Source organism: Fukomys damarensis, unplaced genomic scaffold, assembly GCF_012274545.1.
Source record: "Fukomys damarensis isolate Sample0158 unplaced genomic scaffold, DMR_v1.0_HiC HiC_scaffold_16, whole genome shotgun sequence".
NCBI classification, from domain to species: Eukaryota; Metazoa; Chordata; class Mammalia; order Rodentia; family Bathyergidae; genus Fukomys; species Fukomys damarensis.
Genome location: NW_022900928.1, coordinates 129,036,414 through 129,063,977, shown reverse-complemented (window position 1 = coordinate 129,063,977; position 27,564 = coordinate 129,036,414). Strand labels below are relative to the sequence as shown.

Below are 27,564 nucleotides of genomic sequence, written 5' to 3'. Positions count from 1 at the left end.
TTTTTTTTTTTTTTTTTGCTAATTGGAACTTATTCCAATGCTCTGGTGACTTATCCTTCTCTATCAGCATCATGTTGCCCTATAGATACCGTCCCACTGGCACACACAGCTGAGTGCTGTTGGTCACTTACTGGTTTGAACGGCTGGTATCTACAGGTCTCTGGCATGGTGAGGACCTTAAGCTGGGCAGGCATAACTCGGGCTGGGTTATCCAATAGCTGGAAGTTTGGTTCAGGCTCCTTTTTCTTTTCTTTTTCTTCTTTTTTCTCTGTTTCATCCTAGGGAGGAAAATAGGTGGCTCAAAACAGGTTCACTTCTGTTCCATACTGGTGAATAAGTGTACTGAACCACTATCAGATGCAAAAGTAGTGGCAGATCTCTGGGAAGTACAACTAAAGGGAAGCCAGACTCACAGGAGGGAGACTCACCCCTCCGCATGGGGGTGACAGGGGTATTTGCCTTGATTTTGAAGGATGTGAAGGTTTTCTACTGCTTCCTGTTTTGTAGCCTTTTATTCTGTGACAAATGAATATAGTTTCTAGAGTCTCTTTCAGGTAAAATCATGATTCTACATGCTTGGAACAGGATAATTATTTGAAAGAAGCCAAGAGCAAAGTACAATAATGTTCAACTCAGGAAGAATCTAGACCATAGAGATTAAGCTACATCAACCTATATGACCACCAAGATATGCCTACCACTTCCATTTTCTCTTCCTCCTTTTTTTCTTTTTCCTTTTCCTTCTTTTTAGCCTTGGCAGTAATAGATAACACAGCAGTGGAAACCTAGAGAAAGAGAACAGGGTAAATTTATTGCTTTCTTACCTACAAACAAACAAGCACAATGAGAACTCACTCAGTCCAGTAATAATCTCCTGTTTTCGGGCAGTATTTTAAAAATCAAAATAATCAGAAAGTAAGTGAGATTATCAAGGAAGACATTTATTTACATAATTCACTGCTAATGTCATCAGGTGGCCCTGTAGTGCTTGGAGTCTGTACCCAACGTAACCACCTTTTTTTTTTCATCTGTAGCTTAGCCCAGGTGTGAATTTGCTATCATGTATTTATAAGACAGAGATCTGGAAGTTACACCCTTTCTTGCTTTATAGGGAAAGCCTGGAAAGCTTAAAAAATTTTCTCCAGTTGTGGTCCTAGAGGTGTTCTTATGACCAGATGCCTTGTAACTGTAATGCATGGTGAGTAGTTAGCCCAGATTATCTTTCTTGGATGGGATTTCACTGAAATCAAAGGTGAAACAGGGACTCTGAAAAACTCGGTAACATTAGTGTAAAAGCTGACTTTGCTTCAGACCCAAAAGGGAGTTCTGAAACACAGTTGACCAAACAAGGTGTTGCTGTCAGAAGATACTCATTACCTGCACTCTCGACTCTGGCAATTATACAATTATCCCTATTCACACATAAACTTGTAGCAAATAATCAAAGCTGGTGAGTATGAAACATTATTCTGAAAGACGGACCTCTTTCTATACCTAGGTGTCATGGAGGAGTTTTGCTGTAAGTTTAGCTCTCTAAAGGCATTATTCCTTAACACATTATCAATGAGTGGCATTGTATTTGGCAGGCATATAAATTGGTGATAACCATTTTGAAAGACAGATTAGTTAATACCTATGAAAAGAAATAATGTGAAATACTTTGGTCAAGCAATTCCACACCTAAGACTCTAACTGCAGATGTACTTGCACAAGTCCACAAGCATGCGTGTATAGAGGCTCTCATTCTGGCCCACAGCCGTGACAAATTAGAAACAACCTTAAATGTATCTCAAATAAAGAACTGGTAAAACTGCAACTTTAGGAAAAAAAGGAAACCCATATAAATCACAAGTATTAAAGACATGTTAAAGTGGAAGAAGATGTGGGACAGCAGGTAGGGAATGGTTCCATGTACTGGGGAAACCTTCTAGGTGATTCACAAGTTATGACTCCTTTGACATGGAACCTGGATGACCAAGAAAGGAAAATTTAGCCAGGCGTGGTAGTGTATCCCTGTAATCCCAGCACTCAGGAGGCTGAGGCAGGAGAATTGCCGTGAGTCTGAGGCCAGCCTGGACTACATAGTGAGACCCCGTCTCAAAAAAAAAAAAGAGTAGGAAAATTTATTGGGGAGTAGGAATGGGAAAAAGGAATATTGAGAGACAGGAGGGGTCCTGAATGGGTTGTCAAGGAGCCCACTTTTCTGACAAAGTTTTATAGGGCAAAATCACAAGGTGAGTGGAACATGGACTAAAACTATAATCCATAAGATTGCAAGTATAGCCACTTGACTAATACTGAACCAATAGTAGCAGAGCATATGGATGATATTATTAACCTTGGTAGATAACCCATAGCCTTTTGACTGGTAATACTTTCAAACCACAAAACCAATTTAAAAACAAACCTAGCTAAAACCTCCAGGAGCTCCTATATAAGAACAAATGCTGCTCAGGGTTGGGAATTTAGCTCAGTGGCACTGCGCCTGCCTTGTAAGCCCAAGGTCCTGAGTTTGATCTCTGGCACCCTCCCCAAAAAAGAACAAATGCTGCTCACAGGAACAAAGAACCTACCTTTTCCTTTTCCTTTTCTTTTGGTACTTCCAGAGGGGCAGGATACGCAAATGTGGATGGTTTACAGTTTGACTTATACTGAACCTTTGGCATCTGAAGAAAGAAAGAAAACTTTTTGCCTCCTACATTAAAATAATCAATATCAAGAGTTAAGACTTCTGGGCTTCTAACCAGCATATATATACATGCAACCCCGGGTTAAGTGTTTAGTTATAAAACTATTCAATGTTAATCAGTCCTCTGAAGGTTGTCTGTTTTCTTTTATTGAATTACTTTTAGGCACTTTACAGAATTATCTGTAGTCCCTGGTATACTCCTGAAGCTCTGTGTCTTTGAACAGGCACTCCTTTATCTCATCCTGCCTGACAACTCAAATGTACAACTCACAACATGTGATCACACCCAAGAAAAGTCTAATGTGAGCCTAGGCTTCACATTACTGAGAAAGTGTGAAGTTCTTTGGCCTACATTTTCTTTACTTCCCTAATTTGCACTGATGGACAGTGGTCTTTAACAAACTTACTAGGATAAAACATCTTCTCTTTACCTCACCTTTATTGTGAAGAATGAAAACAGAGAACACAAAAGTGGCAGAAGATAAAAGTCCCTAAAGATTACACAGGATGTTCAATTACAATGTTAAAAAAGTTAGGGACAGGAAAGAAAATTGTTTTGAGAAATAAAAATGCTAAATATTTATAAATGTGACGTTCTACTACTGAAAAGCTTAACCAAGGATAACTGGCTCAGTTATATTTTAGCCTAAAATTTTCCACTCTGAAAACTTAACATTTTAACAACAGCGATGACCAGATAGTAGAATTATTTAAAGGTCAAAAGGTCTTTGAACTCTAAAAAAGAAGAAGAAAATGAATCATGAGGTCACAGAACTCAGAAAGATCTAAACACAAACCACATTTTAAAACACACAAAAAATGTAAGCCAGGTGTGGTGGAGCATGCTTGTGATCCCAGCACTTTGGGAGGCTGAAGCAAGGTCAGAAATTCGAGCCCAGCCCCAGCAAGTAGGCAACTTAGTGAGACCCTGTCTCAGAATGAAAACCATTAAAAAGGGCTGGGATGCAGCTCAGCGTGAAGGCTCTGATTTTACTCCCTGGTACTACGCGCACGCAGCGCCTGAAGTCTCTGGCCTGAGTGATGACTTTAATTTTATCAGATTCCCTGGTTCCTCACAATTGGTCTCTTTTATTGTCACTACCGAAGAGACATCCCATTTTGCTTTTCCCCGTAGTATATAACACTTTCTTCTAACAATCACTCCAGCATCACGTATCTGTGAAATGTGTATTTGTCTCAAACTTTCACTCTTTTTTTTTTTTTGAAACAGGGCCTCAGTTCTGGCTGGCCTTGAACTCAGGATGTAGCCCAGGATAGCCTATTCAATTCATGGTGATCCTCCTGCCTCAGCCTTCTGAGTGCTGGGATTACAAGTGTGTGCCACTTTGCCCAGTTTCATTCCTTATTATTAGAGACTTAGTTTAGGTCCTTAGTCTTCCTTTGTCAGATTACTGCTATAGCTGTAATTTTACAATAGCATTGCTAGCAGGTTTCCAATGACATCAGAATAATTTTTCTAAAATAAAATGCAAATCTTTGCTTGAAATACTTCACAAGTTTCCATCGCTATTTTTTTGTTTTTGTTTGTTTTTTGAGACAGGCTCTCACTATGTAGTTCAGGCTGGCCTTGAACTCACTGTGTAGCTCAGGCTGGTCTCAAACTCATGAGGATCCTCCTGCCTTAGCCTTCCAAGTACTGGGATTACAGGTGTGTACCACCATGCCCAACTCCTACAACCTTTAGAATTAAATAAAATCACTTAGAGTGGTCCACAAAACTTCTTCATATCCTTATATTAAGTCCCTTTTCTGACCATTCCCTCTATTGATTTACCCAAGTTTACACAGCTAATAAAAAGCTGATTTTTCTAAACTTCCACTGACACATTCCACTCAAAAAGTGATGACTCAACTGCAAGGGAAAATCCGCTATGGAGATGTTAGCTGATTTTGCAAGTTTCTTGGGAATCTTTGGGAGTGGATAGTGAGTATGAACGGGGTACACTACCAAGATGAGGCCTCGCAAACATACCTTTAAGTCCTTGTTAAGGCCAATGACACAGGTAGGGGTATAAGCCAATGACAAGAAGTGTGAGAGAGGAAACCAGAACCAGAACTGGGTAAAGACAAGGACGCCAACCACAGAAGGCATATGAGTGTGCCCAGTTCTGGACTGTAAGGAGATTGTGACATTATGGCCACCTGCAAAAAAAAGAAAGAAACCATGAACAGGAATTCAGCAGGGCAGTAATAAGCACTTCTAAGTGCTGCACTAGGGAAGCACTGGGTAATTATTCTAACATGGAGTTTATATAATCAAGTATGGAATCCCTGGAATTATCAAGGTATCTGTGATCTCTCAAACTGGAAGCGCTATAACTGGATCTAAGGCAAATCTACGGTGTCTTTCTCTACAGGCAGAGACTGTTAAAACTAAGCCGAAGGATATCAAAACTGTGATACTAAATCAAATACTAATTTACATTATATATTGGTTTTTAATATGCTAATAAAAAGTAAAATTTTGGTTTGTCATATTTGCAAATAATAGAGGAAATGGGTACTTATTTCATTAGTTTTGTTCTTATAGATGTGCTTTAATTATATTTGAATGCAGAAATATACATATTTATAATATATTCATATTTATAAAAATTTATTTTCTGAGTCTTGTTTTTAGGTGCTAAGCAGCATAAAAATCATCAGACTTCTGAAAAATATCCATTACAGTTATGAAGAGCTATGTTGCAGTTACAGAAAACTCTAAGCATGGGGCATATGCTGTGTATTATTTGATCACTTAAACTGTCAAGCACTGACATAACTAGCTTACCATCACTTTGCTTTTAAGCATTTTTTCCCCACTGGCAAAATGAGGGTTTGAACTTGAGGACCTGAACTAGGGCACTGTCCCTACAAAAGGAAAATTTTAACCTGCAATGTGTGATTCAACTAAAAGATTTCTGTGAAAACACTTATGTTAACAATGAAATCAGAGCCAACTATTTTGTCAGAAGTCTGGTCCATGGGAGTGTGCACGGCTCTGCAGCCCCACCTCCTACCATGCCCCCCCAAACATCCAGAGAGTGCACAGAAGCAGACCAAAAGGCAACTAGCCAGAGCAGGAAGCCCAGCTATCAGCCAGGAGCTGAAGTTTCTTGAGCCCTGAGGCCCTGCAATTCCAGGAGCCTATGAAGGCTGTAAACTCAATGTCTTTCGTGTCAGGTAAGCCAATGAGAAAACACGGGCTGGGAGCAGTGCGGATTAAAACAACATGGAAAACACATGTCCTATCAAAAGGGAACATAGCACCAGCACTGTGGGCCCAGGATTGTTACATCATTTTGTTTTAACAGGAGATTCTAATCTGTATTTTTTTTTTCCCCCAAAAAAATATTGCACATTTGGACCGAGGATTTAGCTTAGCAGCACAGCACCTGCCTGGCAAGCTCACAGTCCTGAGTTCAATCCCCAGGGCTGTTGTGCTGCAACCCCTGGTCTATAAGTAAAAGTGTTTGTTCTGTGTTTGAGGTGCAAATCTTTTAGTTTATATGATACAGCCTTTAAAAACGGAGATTGTCTGTGCCTACTCAGGATTTGAATTTGGATTCCAATGTTGGATTCCTATTGTTTACAGGTCAGGCCTACTAATGTCAGCACTAAACTAAAACAGCATTTTAAGAATTGAGAGTCTACTGTTCAAAGTGATCAAGGTTTTAAGAAATATTTTACAATAGCTCATTTAGGATTTTTACCTGGATAAAAGGTCAGATATATTTTACTCTTCTACAGTTATTTATATTTATCATCTGCTTGCACTCTCCCTGACATTCCTAAATGCTTACTATATATTGAGAAATGGGAACAAAACACTGGAAAATATCTCAAGGAATCTTTGGTCTAGTAGAGAAGATAGATACTTAAATGAAAATAAGACATAAAAGTACTGATAGCCAGGGTTAGTATGAACACAGAGCTAAGCACAGCACCTCACCTGGGGCTGGGGCTGGGCCAGCAGAAGAAGAAAAGGATGCCTAGAGATTGTCTAAGATTTGAAGCCGATTTTTCTTTTATTTCAGTGAAATCCATCTTCTTCAGACTTAAACTAGCTTTTTGTTCTCATATTCTGAGACTGAATTACAAGGGAGAACTTATCCTATCAAGAGCGAATGGTTTAATAGACTTCAATAATAACTTTCTTAAACTTTGTCTTTCCTCCAATCATTTAAGTAAGTTTTCATAAACCGAACTTCACAAGTTGCCCTCTCCAGATTTTCTCTACTACCAGCTTTACAGAGAGATAGAGACCAGGACTGAATATTTTTCTGGTGAAGTTGTAACACAGTTTTGGAGGATAGTGAAAAAAGAACAGGAGAATAATTTTATGCATAAAATACAGAAGGAAAACCCAATATAAATATAAAAAGACAGGGAAAGAAGCAGCGAAACTTAAATGGCCCATGACATAGCAAATACAGACGCTGAGAGAGAAAGGAAGGGGGGAAAGACAGAGGTGACTTCCTGCAAAGATGGTAAAAATAAGCTGGAACATGGAATTTTCTCCAAATTCTTAACTTATTTATAAAAATCAGAAAAAACTTTTAGGGCTGAATGATCAAGAAAATCAAGTTATTGTTTAAAAAAAAATAAAATTTCTAACAGTGGCAACTAAAAGAAAAAAGAGTAAAATGTTACTCTTCAATCCTGTTTTAAAAATTTGTTATCAAAGAAGTCATCCTAAAAAGGCAACATACTGTATGATTCCAACTACATGTCATTCTAGAAATGGCAGAACTACAACTAATAATGAAACTGCCATAAAACCTTGAGATGCTATTCCTTACCTTTAAAATTAGCAAAAAATTATTAAAAGGGGTTACATTCTGGATGGCTAGGATAAAGTAAGAATCACACACATGAACAATGTACAGGGTTTATGTTCTTTTCCTTTTACTTCTTCGAGATATTGCCAATAATTAAGTAAAAAAATACATCAAATTAATACTAAGTCTAAAATATATATATTTTTAAAAAAAATCAATCTTTAGGGCTGGGGATTTAGCATAGTGGCCTGTGACTGCCTCACAAGTGCAAGGACCTGAGTTTGATCTCCAGTACCAAAGGGGGGAAAATCATTCTATCTTTAAAAGTAGGCCATAGTATTTACTAGGCAAACTTTCTGTGTATCTTATTTTAGCTATTAGAATTTTTTCACTGGGCATGGTGGCACATACCTCTAATCCCAGTATTCAGGAGGCCGAGGCAAGAGGATCGCCTGAGTTGGAGATCAGCCTGGGCTACACTGTGAGTTTAAGCCCAGCCTGAACTACATAGGAAGACCCTGTCTCAAAAAAACAAAAATAACCCCTCCCCAAAACAAAAAACCAACCAAACAAAAAATTCAATGTCAACTTATTTAAAACATACATTAAGATATTAAAAAAAAAAATTCAGCCAACATTCAACAAGCACTTTACTAAGTGACAGGCATTATTCTAACTGCTGTCTGTATATTTCCAATCCTCCCAACACTACAAGATAGACTTTAACAAGAAAGGAGATGAGGAAGAAAGTAACTTCTCAAGCCTATATATCTATTAACATAAAGGAAATTGGATTGAAACTAAAAATCTGTATTTTTTTTTTTTTTTTTTGAGACAGGGTTTCACCATGTAGTTGAGACTGCCCTGGAACTCACTGTGTAGCCCAGGCTGGTCTCGAACTCACAGTGATCCTCTTGCCTTAGCCTCCCGAGTGCTGGGATTACAGGCAGGCGCCACCACATCCAGCTAAGAATCTGTACTCTTAATGATTCTACCTACATTATTTCTATGAACTGCAGACTCCAACAAAATTTCTCTAGGAATAATTTGCTTCAGACTCAATTTCCACTGTGTCACACAGCTAGAAGATTTGATTAGTTATTCGATTGGATTTTGTTTAAGTAAATAAACCGGAACACTGAAAATCATTTACCTGCATCTAGTATGCCCTGGGCCAGAATAGCGCCAAACTTGGCCATGACATCATCGTGCTTATCATTGATGACTTTGGAATACAGCTGTCTGAACTGATTCACCTGCAAAGCAAGAAACAGAAGTCTAATTCTATTCATTTGCTGTGCCATTTCAGATTAGCCAATAAATTGCTCAAACAGCAAGGAGACAATTCTAATTCCCAACATTCAAAAACAGAGCAAGATGAACCCGACATGAAGGCAGAACAGCACCACGTATGGACTGGGGGTGCTGGCTTCTCTGGTGTGAGAGCACCAGCTCTGTTTCCAAGCCCCATTCTGTGGGGGTGATTCAGCTCAAGGGAATGTTGAATGCAATTTCATTCAGCATCAATGTTAGTCAGCAGGCCTGCATATCCCAGCCAACCAAGGCCTTTATCAGACTTCAAATACAGCTCTGCTGCTTACTGTCAGACTTCCCTGCAGACTTCTTAGCAGGTACAGACCTTGAGTCCTCTGTAAAGTGAACTGCCTCACTGAGCTGTGTGAGGTCACCACATTCACACACAGCAAATGCATATGTTAGTTTCCCAAGGATAAATACTCATATCAACAGAAACACACCATTTAGGGTGAAACTACTGGGAATTTTTGTTTGCTTCTTTACTCTTTTCTGCATCTGCCAATTAATGTTTTACTTTTATTAAAATATTTATAAAATATGTTTTTAATAAAGTTAAGTGACTCTTTTAAATCTGGCAATAAGGAAACTATTTTATGTTCCTTCCATGTCTTACACTTCTTTGTTTTCCCAACAGTGCTTTTCAAATGGTAGGCACCCAGGAAGAAGTCTGCTTGTTCAAGAAGCACATGATCATGGAGCTCCCCAAATCTGCCAAAAGCAGAAAACACCAAATTTGAGTTTCCTAATATAATGACTTTATTTGTAGCACAAACCGCCTCGGAATCTTTTCCCCTCTTTATGTGTTTCGGTTTGAGAGACCAGAGAGTGTGATATAGTGAAGTAGCACCAGACCTGGCTTTTAAATATCTCTGCCCTAGCTTTTCTGAGTCTTAGTTTCTTCAGCGTCATGGGGATCATGGCAGCCAATGTACCAGGCTGTGTTAAGGACTGAGGTAACACACACGTCATGTAATATGTAAAGGCACTTCACACGTCCAGAAGCATGACTATCTTGCCATACATACAGTGGCAGGATCCTCCCAATCCTTCTTAGATCATAGATCTCCACAGTGTGAACACTGCTGACAATGTCCCTTAAGCATGGTTCACCTATTTAATTCACAGGCAACAAAGAAATAGCGGGGAAAACAATTAACTCTGTCACTACCTACTGCATGACAATTTATAGGCCACTTAACTGTAGGCCTTACTGTAAAATTATTAAATTATCATTACATTTCCTTTCAGTTTTAGAAATCCAAAGGTTTGATACTTTTACTCTGCTTCAGCAGGTCAAATTCCCTTTGATTTTGAATTCATTTGAGATGAATACTTACATTACCTTATATAGGATGGAAATTGTATGTGCTAAAGGTTTCTGAAACATTTCATGAATTTATAAAAAGAAACACTTGACAAAGTACTATATGTACATTACAGAGAATTTAAATATAAATATCTCAAACAACAGGAAAGCACTTAGCAAAACCAAGATTTCTTTTTGAAGAGTTAATGTAAACATATAATAGGCTAATATGTTTATAGGCTTTGAACTAAAGGAATATTTTAAAAAGCTAGTTTTTTTTATCATTTTTATAGTTCCCTGCCATTTTATTTAATTTTCATTATTCTTGGCAAAGAATTATTATTTTAGTATATTAGAACAGTGTCTTAAATTTGGAAGGCAATTTGGAGATCATCTGTTCTACACCTATTTTGCAAATGTGAAGACTGACATAAGGCAGGTGAAACAACCATTTTTCCTGAACACTACAAATGGTCAGCACAGTGAAAATCATGATTTTCTGATTTAATTTCATTGTTAAGGTCAGTACAGCCCTGTACACAAAACAGAAAGTACAATTCCCTGGAGAAAATAATATTAACTCCCCATTTCTTTTCTTTCTTTCTTTTTTTCTTTCAGTGCTGGCGACCAAAGCCAGGGCCTACCACTGACCACATCTCTAGTCTCAGCTCGTCATTTTATATTATGATAATCTCAAAGAAAATTCAATTAGATTTTAGGCTATGCTATGATCCTTGTGCTCTGTTGTGTATAAATACCTAAATCTACCTTTTTTTTCTTTTGGTACCAGGGATCGAACTCAGAGCCTCATGCATGTCAGGCAGGTGCTGTGCTGCTGAGCTATATTCTCAGCCTTTAAATCCACCTTCTTGAAAATAACAGATTTTAAATATTTATCATGTTTTAAACTTTATACCTTATACAGCTGGAAAAATAAAAATCTCCTCTTACATATGAGAGAAAGGAGTCACTGTTCTTTGAAGTTATTTCTGATGAATTATGATGTTCCACAAAAACCGAATCTCTCCAAACTATGATTTATTTTAGAATTGCAGAAGCTTACCAACCTTGACTAAAATATGATCCTGCTTCAAAAAAGTGCACTTACCGGTGGTAGGTGAAGCTTCCCTGAATCAGAACATAGGTCAGATGATCTTAGTCAAGGAGAAGCACTAGATACTTTTTGTACACTGTCATCTTTAGATCTAATTTTAAATACAATGCTCATTGTGTTTTTGTTTTCCTTTTTGTACCTGGGATTGAACTTGGGTCTTTGTGAGGCAGGTGGCAGCACCACTGAGCTAAATCCCCGGCCCACAATGCTTATTGTGTACATTTAAACAACTGCAGGGCTGGGGATTTAGCTCAGTGGTTCCGCCACCTGCCTTGCAAGTGCAAGGACCCGAGTTCGATCCCCGGTACCCAAAAAAAAAATAAATAAATAAATAAAATAAACAACTGCAAAGGTAATTTTGTTTAAGAAAAACAAAAGATAGATGGCTCTGTAAAGAGGGGAGGTGAATTGAAAGAAAACAGCTCCAAGGACCTATATAAAAAAAGGATATCATTTTAATTAAATGTGACCCTCCAAAGGGCTTTCTAAATTGGGCTTGTAACAAATCAAAGGGTGCGTGCATGTTCCTGAATCTATGTCTGTGAACATGAGCAAGTGAAAAACTGCCAGAACAAAGCAAAATATATCGCAGCTTTCTTTTTTTTCTAGCTTCTTAAACTTCTTACACCCTACAACATGTAGAGTTAAGTGTTAGGGATATGACACACATTAACGATTATTTCCATTGTGAATCTCTCAAAGTATTTAAGAATTTCTCCTTTGGATTTCTCTGAGGGGGGATTATAGTTCTTGATTAAATTAATGTCTGATTTTTGCTTCTGAGCTGCTTCTATTTTATTTTGTGCACTGGTTTGTAAATCTGCAACTACACTTGAATGCCATATACTTGAGAATTTATTTTTCTTCAGAGGGTTAATAGAATTTTCTTTGTGGAAATTTCCCCTATCAACTCAAGAATATTAATTTTGTCATATTAGCAATTATCAGATAAAGATGATATAAAAAGTAGTCTGTGACATTCTTTAGCACTTGTTTAGTAACAGGAATCAAGGAAAGAGATCTTGAACTTCAGCTGAATAATAAGCACTCTAAGCATAGTGTTGTCTGAAAGACCATCTAAAACTTACTGTCATATACAGTTTCACTTCTGCAGCCAGTGTGCACATGTTTACAAGTACCCACCCAATTGTTATTAGTGACAAAGGCTACCTACCAGGTGTTGGTTCGTTTCAACATTTCTAATCAGTACTCGGGATTCTGATACAACTTGAAGATACCTACTCATACCAGCTAAGGTTCATTAGATAACTTGCAATGATTAAAAAAATAATAATGATAAATAAATAATAAACCATACCTTTCCACTCTGCCCAACAAGGGAGTTCTGAGTGGAATGCATTTTTGAACTATTCAGCCTACCCTACCTTTCCCTCAAAGGGTTCTTCTGCCACTGTTGGGTGTTGAGGTTATGACTGTAAAAATTAATGAAATCCTATAGTAAGGATGGGAATGGGAAGAGGGTAAAACATGTCCTGTGAATAATACAAATAACATGAAAACAACAAGTGAGGTCAAAGTGAATATCTACAAGTGAATGAGGCAGTGCATTCCATAGCTGATTCTTTAATGATATTACTCAGCTGGAAAATCTCCACAAGCTCAACAACAGAAGATCAAAGCAGGAATAAAAGCTACTCATATGACACTGCTATATTTAAAAACAAAAGAATGTGGTCTGTATTTGGGAAGATGTTTATGTTCTAGAAGATATAGTATATTATGTAGCTCCTTGCAAAAATAGGATAAGAAGCCGGATTCTATCTGTGTAATAATACAAATTTTGGCAGTCTTGAAAATAATTTTGAGAAAGGAGCACTAGATAATAAATCAAACAAAAATGGTAGTCTGCTGAAGAACTGACATTTATTTTTTTAAATCTATAAAATTAGAATAAATAGGGACTGGGGATTTAGCTCAGTGGTTTGGTGACCTGCCTTGCAAGCGCAAGGAGCCGAGTTCAATTCCTAGTACCAAAAAAAAAAAAAAAAAAGAATAAATAATTAATAAGTTTTGAGATTTTTTTTCCCTTCTCAACCTCCCCAAATTTACTTTGCTGAAAAAGAGGACATTCTAGTATGTGCTCCATGAGGCAGAAGACAGAATGCCAATGGTTTCTTTCTGTTACCTGTATACAAACAGGATACAAGGCCGTTTAAATATCAAGCACTAATATGAGGCCTTAGAGACTGCCACAAGGAAGTTTTTAAATAGGTACTTCAAACTTGGTCATGAAGTTACCCAGAGGGTGGGTGTGGATGTGCACGACATAAGAGGACCTCTCTGGGGAAAGGAGGGCTAAATATTTCCCCCTCACTCCAAATCCTGAGAAATGGGCTTCAGGGGATGACATGGAACACTCCGTATAAGAATTAACATCCCCCACATAAAGTGAGAGGTGAAAGCAGCACTCTGCTAAAGCACCGGCACCAAGAGCCTATCACAGCCCCACCCAGAAGAAGGGCTGAATATGCAGAAGTATATCTGTGGATAGATGTGGGTCAGGTGGAGCCATCAGGAAGCCTGCCCAAGAGGGTCACCCAGGAGGCAGTGATGTTTCAACAGAGAATGTGGACATGCTTATTTTTGAATTGAGATTGTACAAACTACAGGACTTCTGACTGCTTCAGAATGAATGACAGAGTCACAGACTGCTTGAATCTGTAGCCTGTCAGAGGAATGTCATTCTGTTGAATATAATTTAAAAAGACAGTGAGAGGGGAAAAAAAAAGTTGATTTTATAATTTCACCACCCCATGTGTTGATTTTTAAAGTATGGTTATGCACTTAAATTAACGAAGTGCCCGAAGTGACAAGGCCGGGGATTTAGCTCAGTGGCACCACACCTGCCTCGCAAGCACAAGGTTGTGAGTTCGATCCTTGGTACAAAAACCAAAACAAAACAAAGTGACAGTAAGTCTACAAAAGGTACACTTAAAGAATAAGCCATCGTTCCCCAACACTAACATGGTGTCTTCCTATTTCTTCAGCTCAAAAGAAGGAAAGTTACAGAGAAAAGCCCAAACAAGCTGTCTTGCAAAGGACTTCCTGGTCTGCTCACCTTTGGACAAGTGACCTCAGTCTGCTGGATCATGATGAGAGCTGAAGCTATGAGAGCCCCTTGCCTCACGTAGTTCACAGGGTCATTCGTCATTGGTTCTAGCAAATTTATTGCTTCCTGAAAGCATTTAAAAAGCAAAAATGAAAATTCTTAAGTTGGTATGGCTGCATTTCCAAACAGTCTACTCAAAGTTAATGCCTTCATCAAAAAGGGTACTAACAAGTTAATTTAAGACTGCTTGAACATAGAAGTTCAGAACTAAGTTTCAATGTGGTTAATATAAGTAAAAAGAAAAGTTTAGAAGCTGGGTGTTCCCTAGGTAAAAAAGGTCATGAAATCATGAGAGAAAGATTATTTAGAGAAAACAGTATTAACGTTTGTTGTTACTCAACATTTGTTGAGTATCTATTATTTTTCAGGCACAGTACTGGGATTTTATATGTTAGCCCATGTAATCCTAACTAATCATAAAAATAAAAATCTCAATAATCACCAACAGAAAATAATCTTTATGAACAAAGAATCTGGGAATTTAAAAGGTTAAGTAACTCACCCCCAAGTCACGTAAGTACCAAACCCAGACCAGCGTGGTTCCAAAACCTAAGTATTCAAACTCCTTCAAATACTTGTGAAAGTACTACCTTAGATAATTTACAAATTTTTATTTTAAAAATTAAATAAAACACAGAAACCAGTAAAAACTACCCAAAAGAAAAAAGATTACTTAGAATATCAAAACAAAATAAATCTAAGGTATGAATTTCATGTTTATCCTTCAGAAGACCATACAGGAAATTATCCAAAATGTTCATCAGTATTTCCCCCAATAACATTTTCTTCAGAATATCAGTTCTATGCAAAAAAGATTCCTGCTCAACGAGGTAAAATCCTATATGTTACTCCCTGTCACAGATTCAAAATCAATATCTACATTGTATCAAAGGCGCAGGGAACCTACACAACCAAGGCTCTAGGAAGCCTTATAGAAACCATTGTGCTTTGTTTGTCTGGATTTGTCCACTGCATTTGACCAAGAACTCTTTTGGCCCAAATGGCTCCCATTAACATCCTTCGATGTGGTAGATGCCACTTTACAATGCAATTTCCTACAGGGTCCTTAGGTAGGAATAAATCTGGAAGGATCAGAAGAGTGGGTTTGCCAGATCATCTAACTTACTTCTTACTTCAGTTTCCTTCATTCCAAGTCCAAGAAAAGAAAGATTAAGCTAATCTGACTCATGTACATGACATTCACATTATTTATTTACTTATTTATTTGGGGTACCCACATCGACATTTTACTCGGTGCTATTAACAGATAATACATCCACATACGTGCACTTTCTCTCCACAGCATGGAAAGTATGACCACATGTGGTGGTGGCGAAGTGTGTGTGTTCTCAAACATACTGTCAATGTGCTTTATGAAGTAGTTATGATAAAAATACAACAAAATTTCTAACTTATAATAACTTGACCTCTGAAGTACCTAATATAATATTAAAAGTATATTTTAGAGAGCTGGGTATGGTGGTGCACACCCAAAAAAACAAAACAAAACAAACAAACAAACAAAAAGTGCATTTTAGAATAAACTTATGTCTCAGGTTAAGAAATAACAAACCTCAGCTGGATAAGTACTGATACCCAAGGGCTGGGGATTTAGCTCAGTGGTGTCCCCGCCTGCCTTGCAAGCACAAGGATAGGAGTTCGATCCCTGGTACCAAAAACAAACAAACAAAAAAACAAAAAAACACCAAACACAGCAACAACAAGTAAGTACTGATATCTAGAGATCGTTCAAATTATTTAGAAATGAAGCAGACTTGTTTAGTATGAGTAATACAAATTTTTCATTGGATTAACTTGTCAGATGATGTGTTTCAAAGAACATTTGCTCCAGACTGCATACTAAGTTTAGAAAAATCTGGAAAGGGGCTCAGTGGTTCCACTGCCTGCTTTGCAAGCGGAAGGACCAGAGTTCGATCCCTGGTACCCAAAAAAAAAAAAAAAAATCTGGAAAGAAAAAAAAAAAAAAATCCAATTTATATTTATGAGGCCAAACATAAATGTCAACTAAAGAACCAAAGAGGGAAATACTTGGTAAAATATCCGAAATATCCGAGTATATTCTTACTTTCCCCCTTTTTTTTTTGGTTTTTTTGAGACAGGGTCTCACTATATAGTTGAGACTGACCTGGAGCTCACTATGTAGCCCAGGCTGGTCTTGAACTCACAGCGATCCACCTGCCACAGCCTCCCGAGTGCCGGGATTACAGGCATGTGCCAACATGCCCAGCGTCAGTGACCTCTTTAATAAAACTGAAGATAATGTTTTTTGTTTGCTTGTTTTGAGACAGGTTCTCACTGTGTAATCCAGACTAGCCTGTAACTCACTATGTAGTGAGGCTGGCCTCGAACTTGCAGTGACCTTCCTGCCTCAGCCTAAAGACAAATTCTTATATAAGAATTTCTCCCCTAAAAGCTAAAACATTAAAAAAACAATTCTGTGAAGATAGAGACACTGTCCAGCTTGTTCACTTATCCTTGCCACTGATCATTTGCTCAATAAATATTTACCAAGAGTTTACTATGTGCCAGGTAAGACTTTTGGTTCTAGAAGTGAACATTTTGTCCTCAGGGACCTTACATTTCAGTGGAGGGTGTTAAGACTACATAAATGTCAAAAAAATTTGTCAGGTAGTGATAAGCAGTATGAAGAAAAAGCAGGTTAAGGTAAGGAATGGGTTAAAATATTGGAGGGAGACAATGTCTCTTAATTCTTATATATTTTTGCCACACATGGTGAAAAAAGAAAAAAAATCTATTTTTTATTTATAGCTTCAATAATATGTGACTAGAAAAAGCTATTTGCATTTAATACTAATATCCCTTGTTAGAGAAAAAGTCAAGTAAATTAAAATAAAATTCCCACAATCAGTCAATAAATTTACAACTATGTTTTCAGTTCTCTCCCTGCCATACACACACCTGGGAGGTGAGCAGTGTGTGCATGTCTGCTAGGAGAGGCAAATTGTGATGATTATATCAGTGTTTCAAATTAAGAATAACTGTTGATAAACTTGTGGGAAGGGGTAGATGGAAAAAGGCTGATCGACAATCCATAGGTTGTAAGTTACCTTTAAGTAGGAAGAAGTTCCAGTGTGCCAGACTATGGAGAGCACTTAGGTACTACGTATTTCAAAAAGCTAGGATTCTGAATGCTTCCACCATAAATACATGATAAATGTATGAGGAGTTTGATAGATTTAACCTTATTTAAAATAGACATTATACCATGTACACATGTATTAAAACATCACATGGTTCCCAATTAATATGTGCATTGTTTTTCTGTATCAGTTAAATATAGGCCCCCTCAAAAAAATCCACACCCACTTTAGAAATGAAACAAGAATCAGACTTGTAAGACTGGGGGTGTCGCTCAGTGGAAGAGTGCTTGCCTGATATACGAGAGCCCCTGGATTTAATCCCTAGCACTGGGGAAAAAAGAAAGAAACGAAAAAGACCAATGAATTTGACTTTGAGGAATCTATTCTAAATAATGAAAAAACCTCTTGCTTTATAACTTTTGAGGGCTTGAACTCAGGACCTTGTGCTTGGAAGGCAGGTGCAGTGCCACTGGGCTAAATCCCTGGCCCCAGTATCCATGATTTCAAATGGAAATTCAGTGATCGTGAGTTCACGTGTCCCGGTGCACACACAGCAGTGTGTTCCTAAGTGGCGGCAGGCACTGAGCAGTGACATGAGGGAGACCAGGAAGCGCTGTGAAGCACATCAGACTCCCAGACCATACTACACTCATATTTTTACAGCTGTTACATAAACTTTTGTGCGAGGGAAAGTAGTCCAGCGCCAGGAAAGAAGTGACCCCATTGGCTTCCGGCTTTACCTTGTTTCCTGTCCCAGCACAGCAGATCCCCAGGGCCATCGCTGCTCCATAGCGTACATGAGGGTTGTAACTCTCTGACAACAAAGAGACGACACTGGGGCACTGCTCAGGGGTCCTGGGAATGAGGAGAGAAAATGAAGTCACTGGTGTGGGGAACGTATCCTATTCAACACACAAGAATTTTAACCAAGTTGTTGTTGTTGTTGTTATGAAAATCAATGTTATTTAACACATATTACAGAATTATACATCTCTCACAAAATTCTAATTATGGATTAGTAGAACGCTATCTTCCTATTGAGAGAACACAGGCCAGAAAGAGGCCTAGCCCAGCATTCCAGTCGCTCCCCTGCACCATGTGGAAGGGATACAGCCGTGCAGGGCCCAGGACACTGCTTGGTACCTAGGTAGCTACTTTCCTATGTCTAGACCACTCTGTATTTTGTTCTGAAGATAGAAGTCATTTGCAGAGGCTCCTGGATGGTTCCAGAGCTGCGTGGAAGATTGAAATACTCCAGTATAACTCATCACACAGCAAACTGATGCATAAGCCTTGATAATAAGGCAATTCTGACTTGGAAACAGCCCCATCTGCCCATCAGTTGGAAACTGGATAAAGATGATGCGATTTTTCTATAAAATGGAATACTACTCAGCCATAAAGAATAAGAAATTTGCCAGGTGTGGTGGCGCACGCCTGTATTCCCAGCACTCAGGAGGCTGAGGCAGGCGGATCACTGAGTTTGAGACCAGCCTGGGATACATAGTGAGTTCCAAGTCAGTCTCGACTACATAGACTGTCTCAAAAAAACAAAACAAAACAAAACAGAGAGAGAGAGAGAGAGAGAAATGAGATTCATTCATAGGAAAATGGATACATATTGAGGATATACTCCTAAGTGAAATAAGTAAGTCACACAGGTGTAAATACCGAATAGTTTCTCTGGTGTGAATAAACTATAATAATACATAAGATCCTAATGAGATAATTGACAATGTGAAAGAGGAGGAAAAGGGCTAAAGGTGTAGGGAAAGTGGGAAGGGTAGGGGAAAGGTAAAAAGGGAAAGGAAACAAACAGGAGAAAATGAAAAAAATGTTTGTAAATGGCAAGGAGAGAAAAGGGTGAAGACAGGGCAGGGACAAGGGGAAAAAAATGAGAACCAAGACCTGTTACGTAAAGGTACAGATCCCAATAATGAATGTAACTGTACTGTATACCTAAAATGTACCAATAAACTCAATGAGGGGAAGAAATAAGGAAATTCTGACCTTTTTTGCCTTTAGCAACTATTTTTGTGTTGATAAGAATAAAGAAATTGTTCTTTTCATCTTCTTCATATTAGTAGCAAAGACAAAGAATAAACTTGGGCCAGGGATTTAGCTCAGTGGTGATGCTGCCTGCCTCACAAGTGCAAGGTCCTGAGTTTGATCTCCAGTACCAAAAAAAAAAGGAATAAACTTGACAGTGGAGTATCTGAGCTCATTTTTAGAAGACTTCTGTCCCAGAGCCGGATAGAGCCCACACAACAAGGATCGGGACTACAAGAGTGAGTGCAGATGGAGTTTGCGGAGGCTCGTGTGATGGCTTGGACCTAGGAGGGTCTACACTGGTGTGCCCAGTTGTTGAAGTTCACCAACCAGCCGGATCATGATTTTGTGTATATTTCTGTGTGTATATCAAGTGTCAGCAATATTTTAAAAAGGCTACCCTATTATAAATAAAAGCAGTTATTACCACAAACCAACTCAAATCCATAAATGCAAGCTGTAACTGCCTCCTATCCAGGGAGTGGTAAATTCAAATTTCAAATGGAACAGAGCCAAGTTTATGAAAACCATGTGTGTGAAAATGAAATTGGGCTAACAGGGAGGGTTGAATACTTCCACCTACACAGTCTATCACTTTGATAGAGTCCTTCTAAAGTAATTTAGAACTAATACTACAACCACATTGTGGCAAGATAGTATGGTGCTGTGAAAAATGCAACGTCCTAGGATTGAACTTGTGAGGCAGGCGGCAGAACCACTGAGCTAAATCCCCGGCCCCTAGCTTTACTAATTTGTTAGTTATATTGTATTAAAAGCAGGTCATGTATGTTTTCTTCTTTGTAATTAGAGAGATTTTCTTGATTATTCTGTAGGAATAATACAAAAATGAGCAAATAACTGAAAATATGGTAGTAACACAAGATTTCACTTAATGCGCAATGAGATAAATAGTAAAGTCCTATAGGGCTAAAGCCCAAGTTTCACTTCCTGTTTTGTCTCTAAACATGCCCACCAATTTAAAAGAGCTGTAATTCATCAAAAACCTTCTCTGTGCATCTGAAAAAGGCAATAGGACTAGATGTTCTATAAAGTTTCTCTAACCTTTACAATTCTAAGACCTCTAAAAATGAACTATAATAATTTAAATTAATGCCTGTTATTTCAGGGCATTTTTTTTTCAACAAGTAACATTCTTATAAGCCAAAAAATGAAATTCCAAGTAATATGTTACCAAAGAAAACTCTGGAGAGTTATACAGCTTATAGCTGACACCACCATCATTCAACTTTTATTTTCACTCCTACTGGGTTAAGAACTTACAGCTCTGCCCATAATTTGACACGCAAATCATCTGACATAAAAACTCCATGTATTTTGGCATGAAATTATCAACCAATAAAACCACACAAGACTGCAAAAGTCTGAAGGATAAAGGTCTAAGATTATGTCATCTACATGTTTTTTTAACCTCTCATGAATTACTAGCATAGAACTAGGTACTACAGATAAAATAATTTTCATTTCTTAACAACAGGCAAAGAGTCAAGCTAAATTCATATTTTAGAGACTTAACCAACAAACATCTTATACTAGGCTCAAGGCCTAATAATTAAAACAATGGGAAATATATCAAGTCCTTTTCTATTCTGCTTCCTCCTTCAACTTAATGTTCAGCTAGGCAGTCAAAGCGAGGGAGAATTAGTGTATCTGTATCACTTCATAAGCCTATGTGGGCAACTCACAGTGATCCTCCTGAGTGCTAGGATTGCAGAAATATGCCACCATGCCCAGAGGCTCCTTGAGCATCCTTTAAGTGCTCTATAGTTTGGAGTGGAAAGACCACATGGAAGGCTGAAGGTCTCACAGGTAAAATCTGTACTGGGACTTGAAGGATGGGCATGATTCAATCGCAGAAAGATAAATGTTGTGGGAAAAGGAATGAACACTGGAAAATAAAAAAGAAGCTTGAGAAAAAGTTAGTAGATAAATGCAGTACTCTCAGAGGCTTAGGCAGGAGGATTTCAAGTTTGAGCCTAGCCTGGGCAATTTGGCAAGACCGTGCCTCATAAATAATCAAGAAAGGACTGGGGATGAAGCTCAGTGAAAAAGCCCTGAATTCAATCTCTAGTAACACACACACAGATATACGTACAGGACTTACATTAGAAATAAGGTATCAGGAATATTGATGCAATATCGGGAACATGGTAGGTATAAGGACTTTTTTGGTTAATTAGTGTGTATTAGCAATACAGAATAGAAAAAAATTGGAACATGCACATATCTTGATCATTTGCAATTTCATTACCCCATTTCTTTTCCATCTCCAAAAATCTACCTTCTAGATTCTTGTCATCTTTAGCCAGCTAATTTATTTGATATCAAAGCTTTCTAATGATCACATCCACCCTTTAACTTTCCCTTTACTGTGCCAAATTCCACCTGCATTCCAGGTGGTATCCCTCGCGCCCTCAGGTTCTAACCTTTCCTACCTCCTGGCTTTGCTCACATTATAATCCGTGTAATCTTCCTAATCCCACACTATTAAAATCCAATCCATCTGGATCAAATGACAGCATTGGGGTATGCTTTATGGGTATTTTCCCTACAAGGCCAGTTGTTCTGAAGGGAAGGCCAAATGAGATTATGTACATGAAATCACTTTGAAAAGTGTGAAAGTGTCACATAAATACACACATATGCCTGTAGCACCCTCTCTGTTATCTTTAAGACCTTATGTTTTGGTCTGTTCTGTTTACTGAATGCTTATTAGGTATGAGGTAGTAGGTTTAGACTATAACAAGCATTTGGAAAAAGTGAGTCCCGGTTTAAATCCCTCAGAACTTAGTACACGAATAGCTGCCAATTGCCTGATACAGTGGTTCTAATCTAAATCACTTTTTGGATGAGTTGTGCCCCACCATGTACAGATACACAAACTTTTAGGAGTCATCTCTAAAGTGAAGGGATGAGCCGGGTGTGATGGTATGAATCTGAGTACAGCCTGGGCTACATAGTGAGACCCTGCCTCAATCAATCGATTGATCAGTCGAAAAGGAATGTAACTTCTGAGGTTTTAAAACATACTTTATAGCATCGTGTAAAGAACTGTTATATTGTCTGCTGGGGATTTAGCTCAGAAGCACTGCACCTGCCTTGCAAGTGCAAGGTGTGGAGTTCGATGGTTGGTTTGGGGGTGTGAGGGGAGAACTGTTATATTGTGATTCATCATGAGGTACAGTATTATAGGCATCAGCAAGTACAAACCTTACTTTAATCCCAAGCATATAATTCAGTTTATATGTGTGTTTCACTGGGGACTGAACCCAGGGCCTAATACATACTTGGCAAGTGCTCCAATAGTGGGCTATATTCCCAGCCCTATAATTCAGTTTTTAATGAAAAGAAGTTGTAATTTGCTTCAAAAAAAAATGGGACACACACTGAAATAACTAAAGTCTGATTTGTTGTTTGAATAAAATTTCTTGGCTTGTAGCAAACTGCCATCTTGCCAATGTTACTGTTTGTACAAGCCTTTCATAAAGCAGGAACTGTGCAAAGCCACGCATACAAATCACTGACACATCATTCAACCATAAACTGCACACATGAATTCTTTTCTTTCAACACATTGGCTTTTAACTACTGTTTCTTTACTGAGCATTTCATGCAACCTCCACATTAAATCACACTAATAAATGAAGATATTTTCAAGAATACAGTGACTTTTTCCTCACTCTACCTTCACCAAGGAGAAAAAGGCAATTCCTCTACACAGAAACACTTTTTTAGCAAGGCCAACACAAAGCAAATTTCTGAGGCTATAAACTTCAGAAGAGTCACTGTGCAGTATCAGGAGTTTACAATCCTCCCTACGTAAGTGCCACAGTGTCAAAGGCTAACACAGTACTCAGGGATTAAGAACATACTCATCTCAGTTTAAATCCCAAACAGATTCCAAAGAATCTGAGCAGCATCCTGAATTTCTAAGTGCCTTTGGTCTCTTTCAACATTGTAGTACAGATGCTTCAATCAATTACAGGATCCCAAAGAAGAAGGAATAAAGAAGGGGGCCTGCCCCCAACTGCTCCCAGCCATGCCCATTCGTCCACACCCTCATTCTATCCCCCACTCTGCACGCGACCTGCCTGCAAGTCAAGTGAGACTGATGTCTCGTTTCCACACCTGATTATCTCTTACTGAAAACAATACAGTGATTTCTTACATTACCTTTGTCTCCTGTTCTTTTCTTCAGTTGTTGTGGCAGAGAGATGTAGGCTTAAAATCAGCCCTAGATTCCAACTCTAATACAGTCATTTATTAGCAGGGCGACAGGTAGTAAATTTCTCTAAGCTTTAACTGCTTAATCCACAAAATAATTTCATACACAGTGAGGAGAGTTAGTGGTACAGCAGAATAAAATACTACACTGTCATCACTGAAATCTTGATGCATTAACCAGGAATTGGCGTTGGGTTAGAGCCCAATGTGTTGGCTGGCACACCCACTGTGTTGGCTAGCACTCTGGGAGGCTGAGGCAGGAGGATTATAAATTCAAGCACAGCCTGGGCAACTTAGACAGACCCTGTCTCAAAATAAAAAATAAAACTGGGCGTGGTGGCACATGTCTGTAATCCCAACACTTGGGAGGCTGAGACAGGAGGATGTATGAGTTGAGACCAGCCTGGGCTACAGAGTGAGTTCCAGGTCAGTCTCAAGTACATAGTGAGACCCTGTCTCAAAAAACAAACAAACAAACAAACAAACAAACAACAAAAAACCCAAAAAACAAAAACAAACAAACAAAAAGGACTAAGGATTTAGCTCAGTGTGAAGGCCCTAGGTTTAATCACCAATACTGCTAAAATACAAGAACATAAAAACAATAACACAAATCTGTCTGCTAATATGCTATAGTTTGGGCTTATTTTTGGTACTGGGGATCAAACTCAGGATCCTGTGCTTGCAAGGCAGGCAGTGGAACTACTGAACTAAATCCCTGGCCCTGGGAGCTTTTAATTTTGTTTAAAAAGCAGGGTAACCGATGCCTAAAGGTTCATTCAAAACAATATAAAAGACACTGGATACTAAACCTAGAAAGCTGATTATATTTAGCATTCTGACCTCCAGATTTCCTTCCTCATCAACTTTCTAGAGAGCTAACAGCACAGAGTACTTAACCAGCATGCTCTCTGGATGCAGCAAGGACAGGATATTACAGGTAAAACTGATTCACAGGGAAGAGCTTATCTTAAAATCTATTTTTTAAAACAATTTATTTTATAATTTCCTTTTTTTGGGGGGCAGTACTGGGGATCGAACTCAGGACCTTGTGCTTGCTAGGTGTGCCACTGAGCTAAATCCTCGGCTCTAATTTCCATTTGTTAAGAAAATATTGTATTGAAAATAAATAAGATTGGGGCCAGAGATTTAGCTCAGTGGTTCGGTGGCCTGCTTTGCAAGCGCAAGGACCCAAGTTCAATCCCCAGTACCAAAAAAAAAAAAAGATATCACAGTACTATTATTTTTTTTCTGGTACCAGGAATCAAACTTAGGACCTCGCACTTACCAGGCAGGTGTAGCAACACTGAACTACATCTCTGGCTCATTACACAATACCTACCTACCTACCTACCTACCTTTCCTTCCTCCCTCCCTCTCTCTCTCTAAAGTACCAGGGATTAATCTCAGAACCTTCAGCTTGCATGGTGGCAGGCGGTGGAACCACTGAGCTAAATCCCCGGCCCATTACACAATACCTTTCTTAAACCAACCATGAGGGGCCAGGGATTTAGCTCATTGACGCTGTGCCTGCCTTGCAAAGAAGGGCAAGGCCCTGAGTTCAATCCCTGGTACCAGAAAAAAAACAACAAAAACCAAAAACCAAAATAAACCAACCATAAAACTTTTTTTTTTTTTTTTTTGGTACCAGGGATTGAACTCAGGACCTTGCATTTGGGAGGCAGGCAACGGAACCACTGAGACAAATCCCTGGCAAAACTCAAGTTTTTTTAAGACAGGGTCTCACTATGTAGTTGAAACTGATCTGGAACTCACCATGTAGCCCAGGCTGGTCTAACTCACAGCGATCCTCAGTGCCTCAGCCTCGAGTGCTGGGATTACAGGCGTGCGCCACCATGCCCAGCTAAAAACTCAAGGTTTTGAAAGGAGATAGAGCTTGGACTTTAAATGTGTTTCCTAAAGGGCATGATTTCATGAGGTTTAGAAAAAAATTTGCCTGGGTACATAAATTCTGTGAGCCTAACGTAAAGCCTTGCCTTGTTGATTACAATAAAGCTGAAATATGTTGTAAAGGCTACAAACTGAAATGTGTATTTGAGAGAACTTGTCAGTTTCTCAATCTAGTAACCCTACCAACACTGACATATCCTTTAGAAAGGGTGTGTTAAGGTAAGGATGACAATTCTTCAACAAATTACTTAGATGTTCAACCTCTTTAAGAGCACAAGACCACAATATTCTTACATGTTTATTTCAGTGCTTCAGCAGGCAGCTCTAAAAGGACAAAGGAATCTTTCTAAGCAATGATCAGAATGCAAACATTCACTGAGAGTGAAACTTAATCTCTATTCTCACAGAGACATATGATTTATATATAAATCTCAAAAATAAGTTAATGAAGTTATGATAAAATTATATCACTGTTTTGCAATGTGCAGTGAATCAATGGATTGCAATATGATTATCAATGACTGCTAAAATCATAAAAAAGAGAAACAATTAGACCTTATGTATACTGCCAGCCTTGTTCCTCAATAAACAGTGGGAGAAAAAGTTATGAAGCATCTAGACCTAACTATTAGTTTATTGAAAATATAGAGGAACAAATGCATTATAAGCTTCACATAGAGAATCTATATGGTGAGACTCTAAACAGGAAATATGACCTGCTTTCGTCAATAAAAGATTGCAAGGGAAAAAAAGGGAAGAGAAAAATTTAAGAGAAGGCGGATTAAAGAAAATAAACTAAGTCTTTAATTAGGTATTCTTTTAGTTATTTTAGATAATTTTGATATCCCCTACATCTGTTTTTCTACGTAGAACACTGGACTCTTAGATAACATCAAAAAGTATTTCCTCTGGTTTGTCACAATACCTTTGGATAAGCATTTATTAGCAAAGCATTTAAACCATTTAATCCTTGATCAGCAATATAAGCTCATTTCTATGTCTCCATGAACATATTAACAAAAATAACTGTCTAAAAATGGTCAACTCAGAAAAATAGTGGTTTTATTTATAGAGGTAGAAGGTAGAGAAGGAACATTTGAGAGAACATTTTTCTGGCACAGAACGTTACCTATGACTTAGCTTTTTCACATGTGTTTATCACTATGCCATCAACTATTCCACATAAAGCTGTGCAGGGTTTGGTTTTATGAGAGCTACAGTCTTTATTCTCAGTAAATCTATATGTCTGTACTTTGTAATTGTTTTCTTTTTCAGTTGATACTGTTTGCTATCATCAACATGCTGAATTTGTTACTGTAATCTGAAGTAGGCAGAGAAACACACTTGTTAAAATCATGTCAAGTGTTTTTTTGGGGGGGCGGTACTGGGGATCGAACTTCGGGTCCTTACACTTGCAAGGTAGGCGACGGAACCACTGAGTTAATCCCTGTCCCTCAAGTGTTATTTTCAATTAATGGGGGGGCAACAGCAAACTCCGTCCAGAGAGCAAACAGCCTCAGTGGAGACTTCCAGGTCATCTTCACTGAAAAGTGCATGGCATTTTTTTAGAGGTCAGATTTAGTCACTTGCTAACTCAAAGACTCATCTATCCTTTTCTATAATTTTTTAATTTATTAATTAGTTTCCATTCTTTGTGATTCTTAGCTATGCTTTCAATAACTTGATATTGCCAAATAAGTAGTTGTTCTAAATTGTTACATTCCTCACACATTAAATGATTAAAAATACAAAGTGCAAAATAAAAAAGTAGTAATTCCAGTCACTTAAGAGTTGAGTGAGCTGGGAATTTAGCTCAGTGGTTCCGCTCCTGCTTCTGCAAGCACAAGGACCACAGCTTGATCCCCAGTGCCAAAAAAAAAAAAAAAAAAAAAAAAAAAAA

General features: G+C 38.3%; 1 protein-coding gene across 1 annotated transcript in view; it reads right to left on the bottom strand.

Moving 5' to 3' along the window:
* Positions 1-27,564, bottom strand: part of Psmd1 (proteasome 26S subunit, non-ATPase 1) — a 96,537-nt gene that overhangs the window by 9,693 nt on the left and 59,280 nt on the right. The window contains exons 18-24 of the mRNA XM_010608151.2: positions 18,203-18,317; positions 14,290-14,406; positions 8,627-8,729; positions 4,683-4,852; positions 2,574-2,666; positions 699-785; positions 132-278 (exon numbers count right to left, since the gene is read on the bottom strand). Of these exons, the coding sequence (XP_010606453.2) occupies positions 132-278; positions 699-785; positions 2,574-2,666; positions 4,683-4,852; positions 8,627-8,729; positions 14,290-14,406; positions 18,203-18,317 (832 nt within the window). The remainder of the gene's footprint in view (positions 1-131; positions 279-698; positions 786-2,573; positions 2,667-4,682; positions 4,853-8,626; positions 8,730-14,289; positions 14,407-18,202; positions 18,318-27,564) is intronic.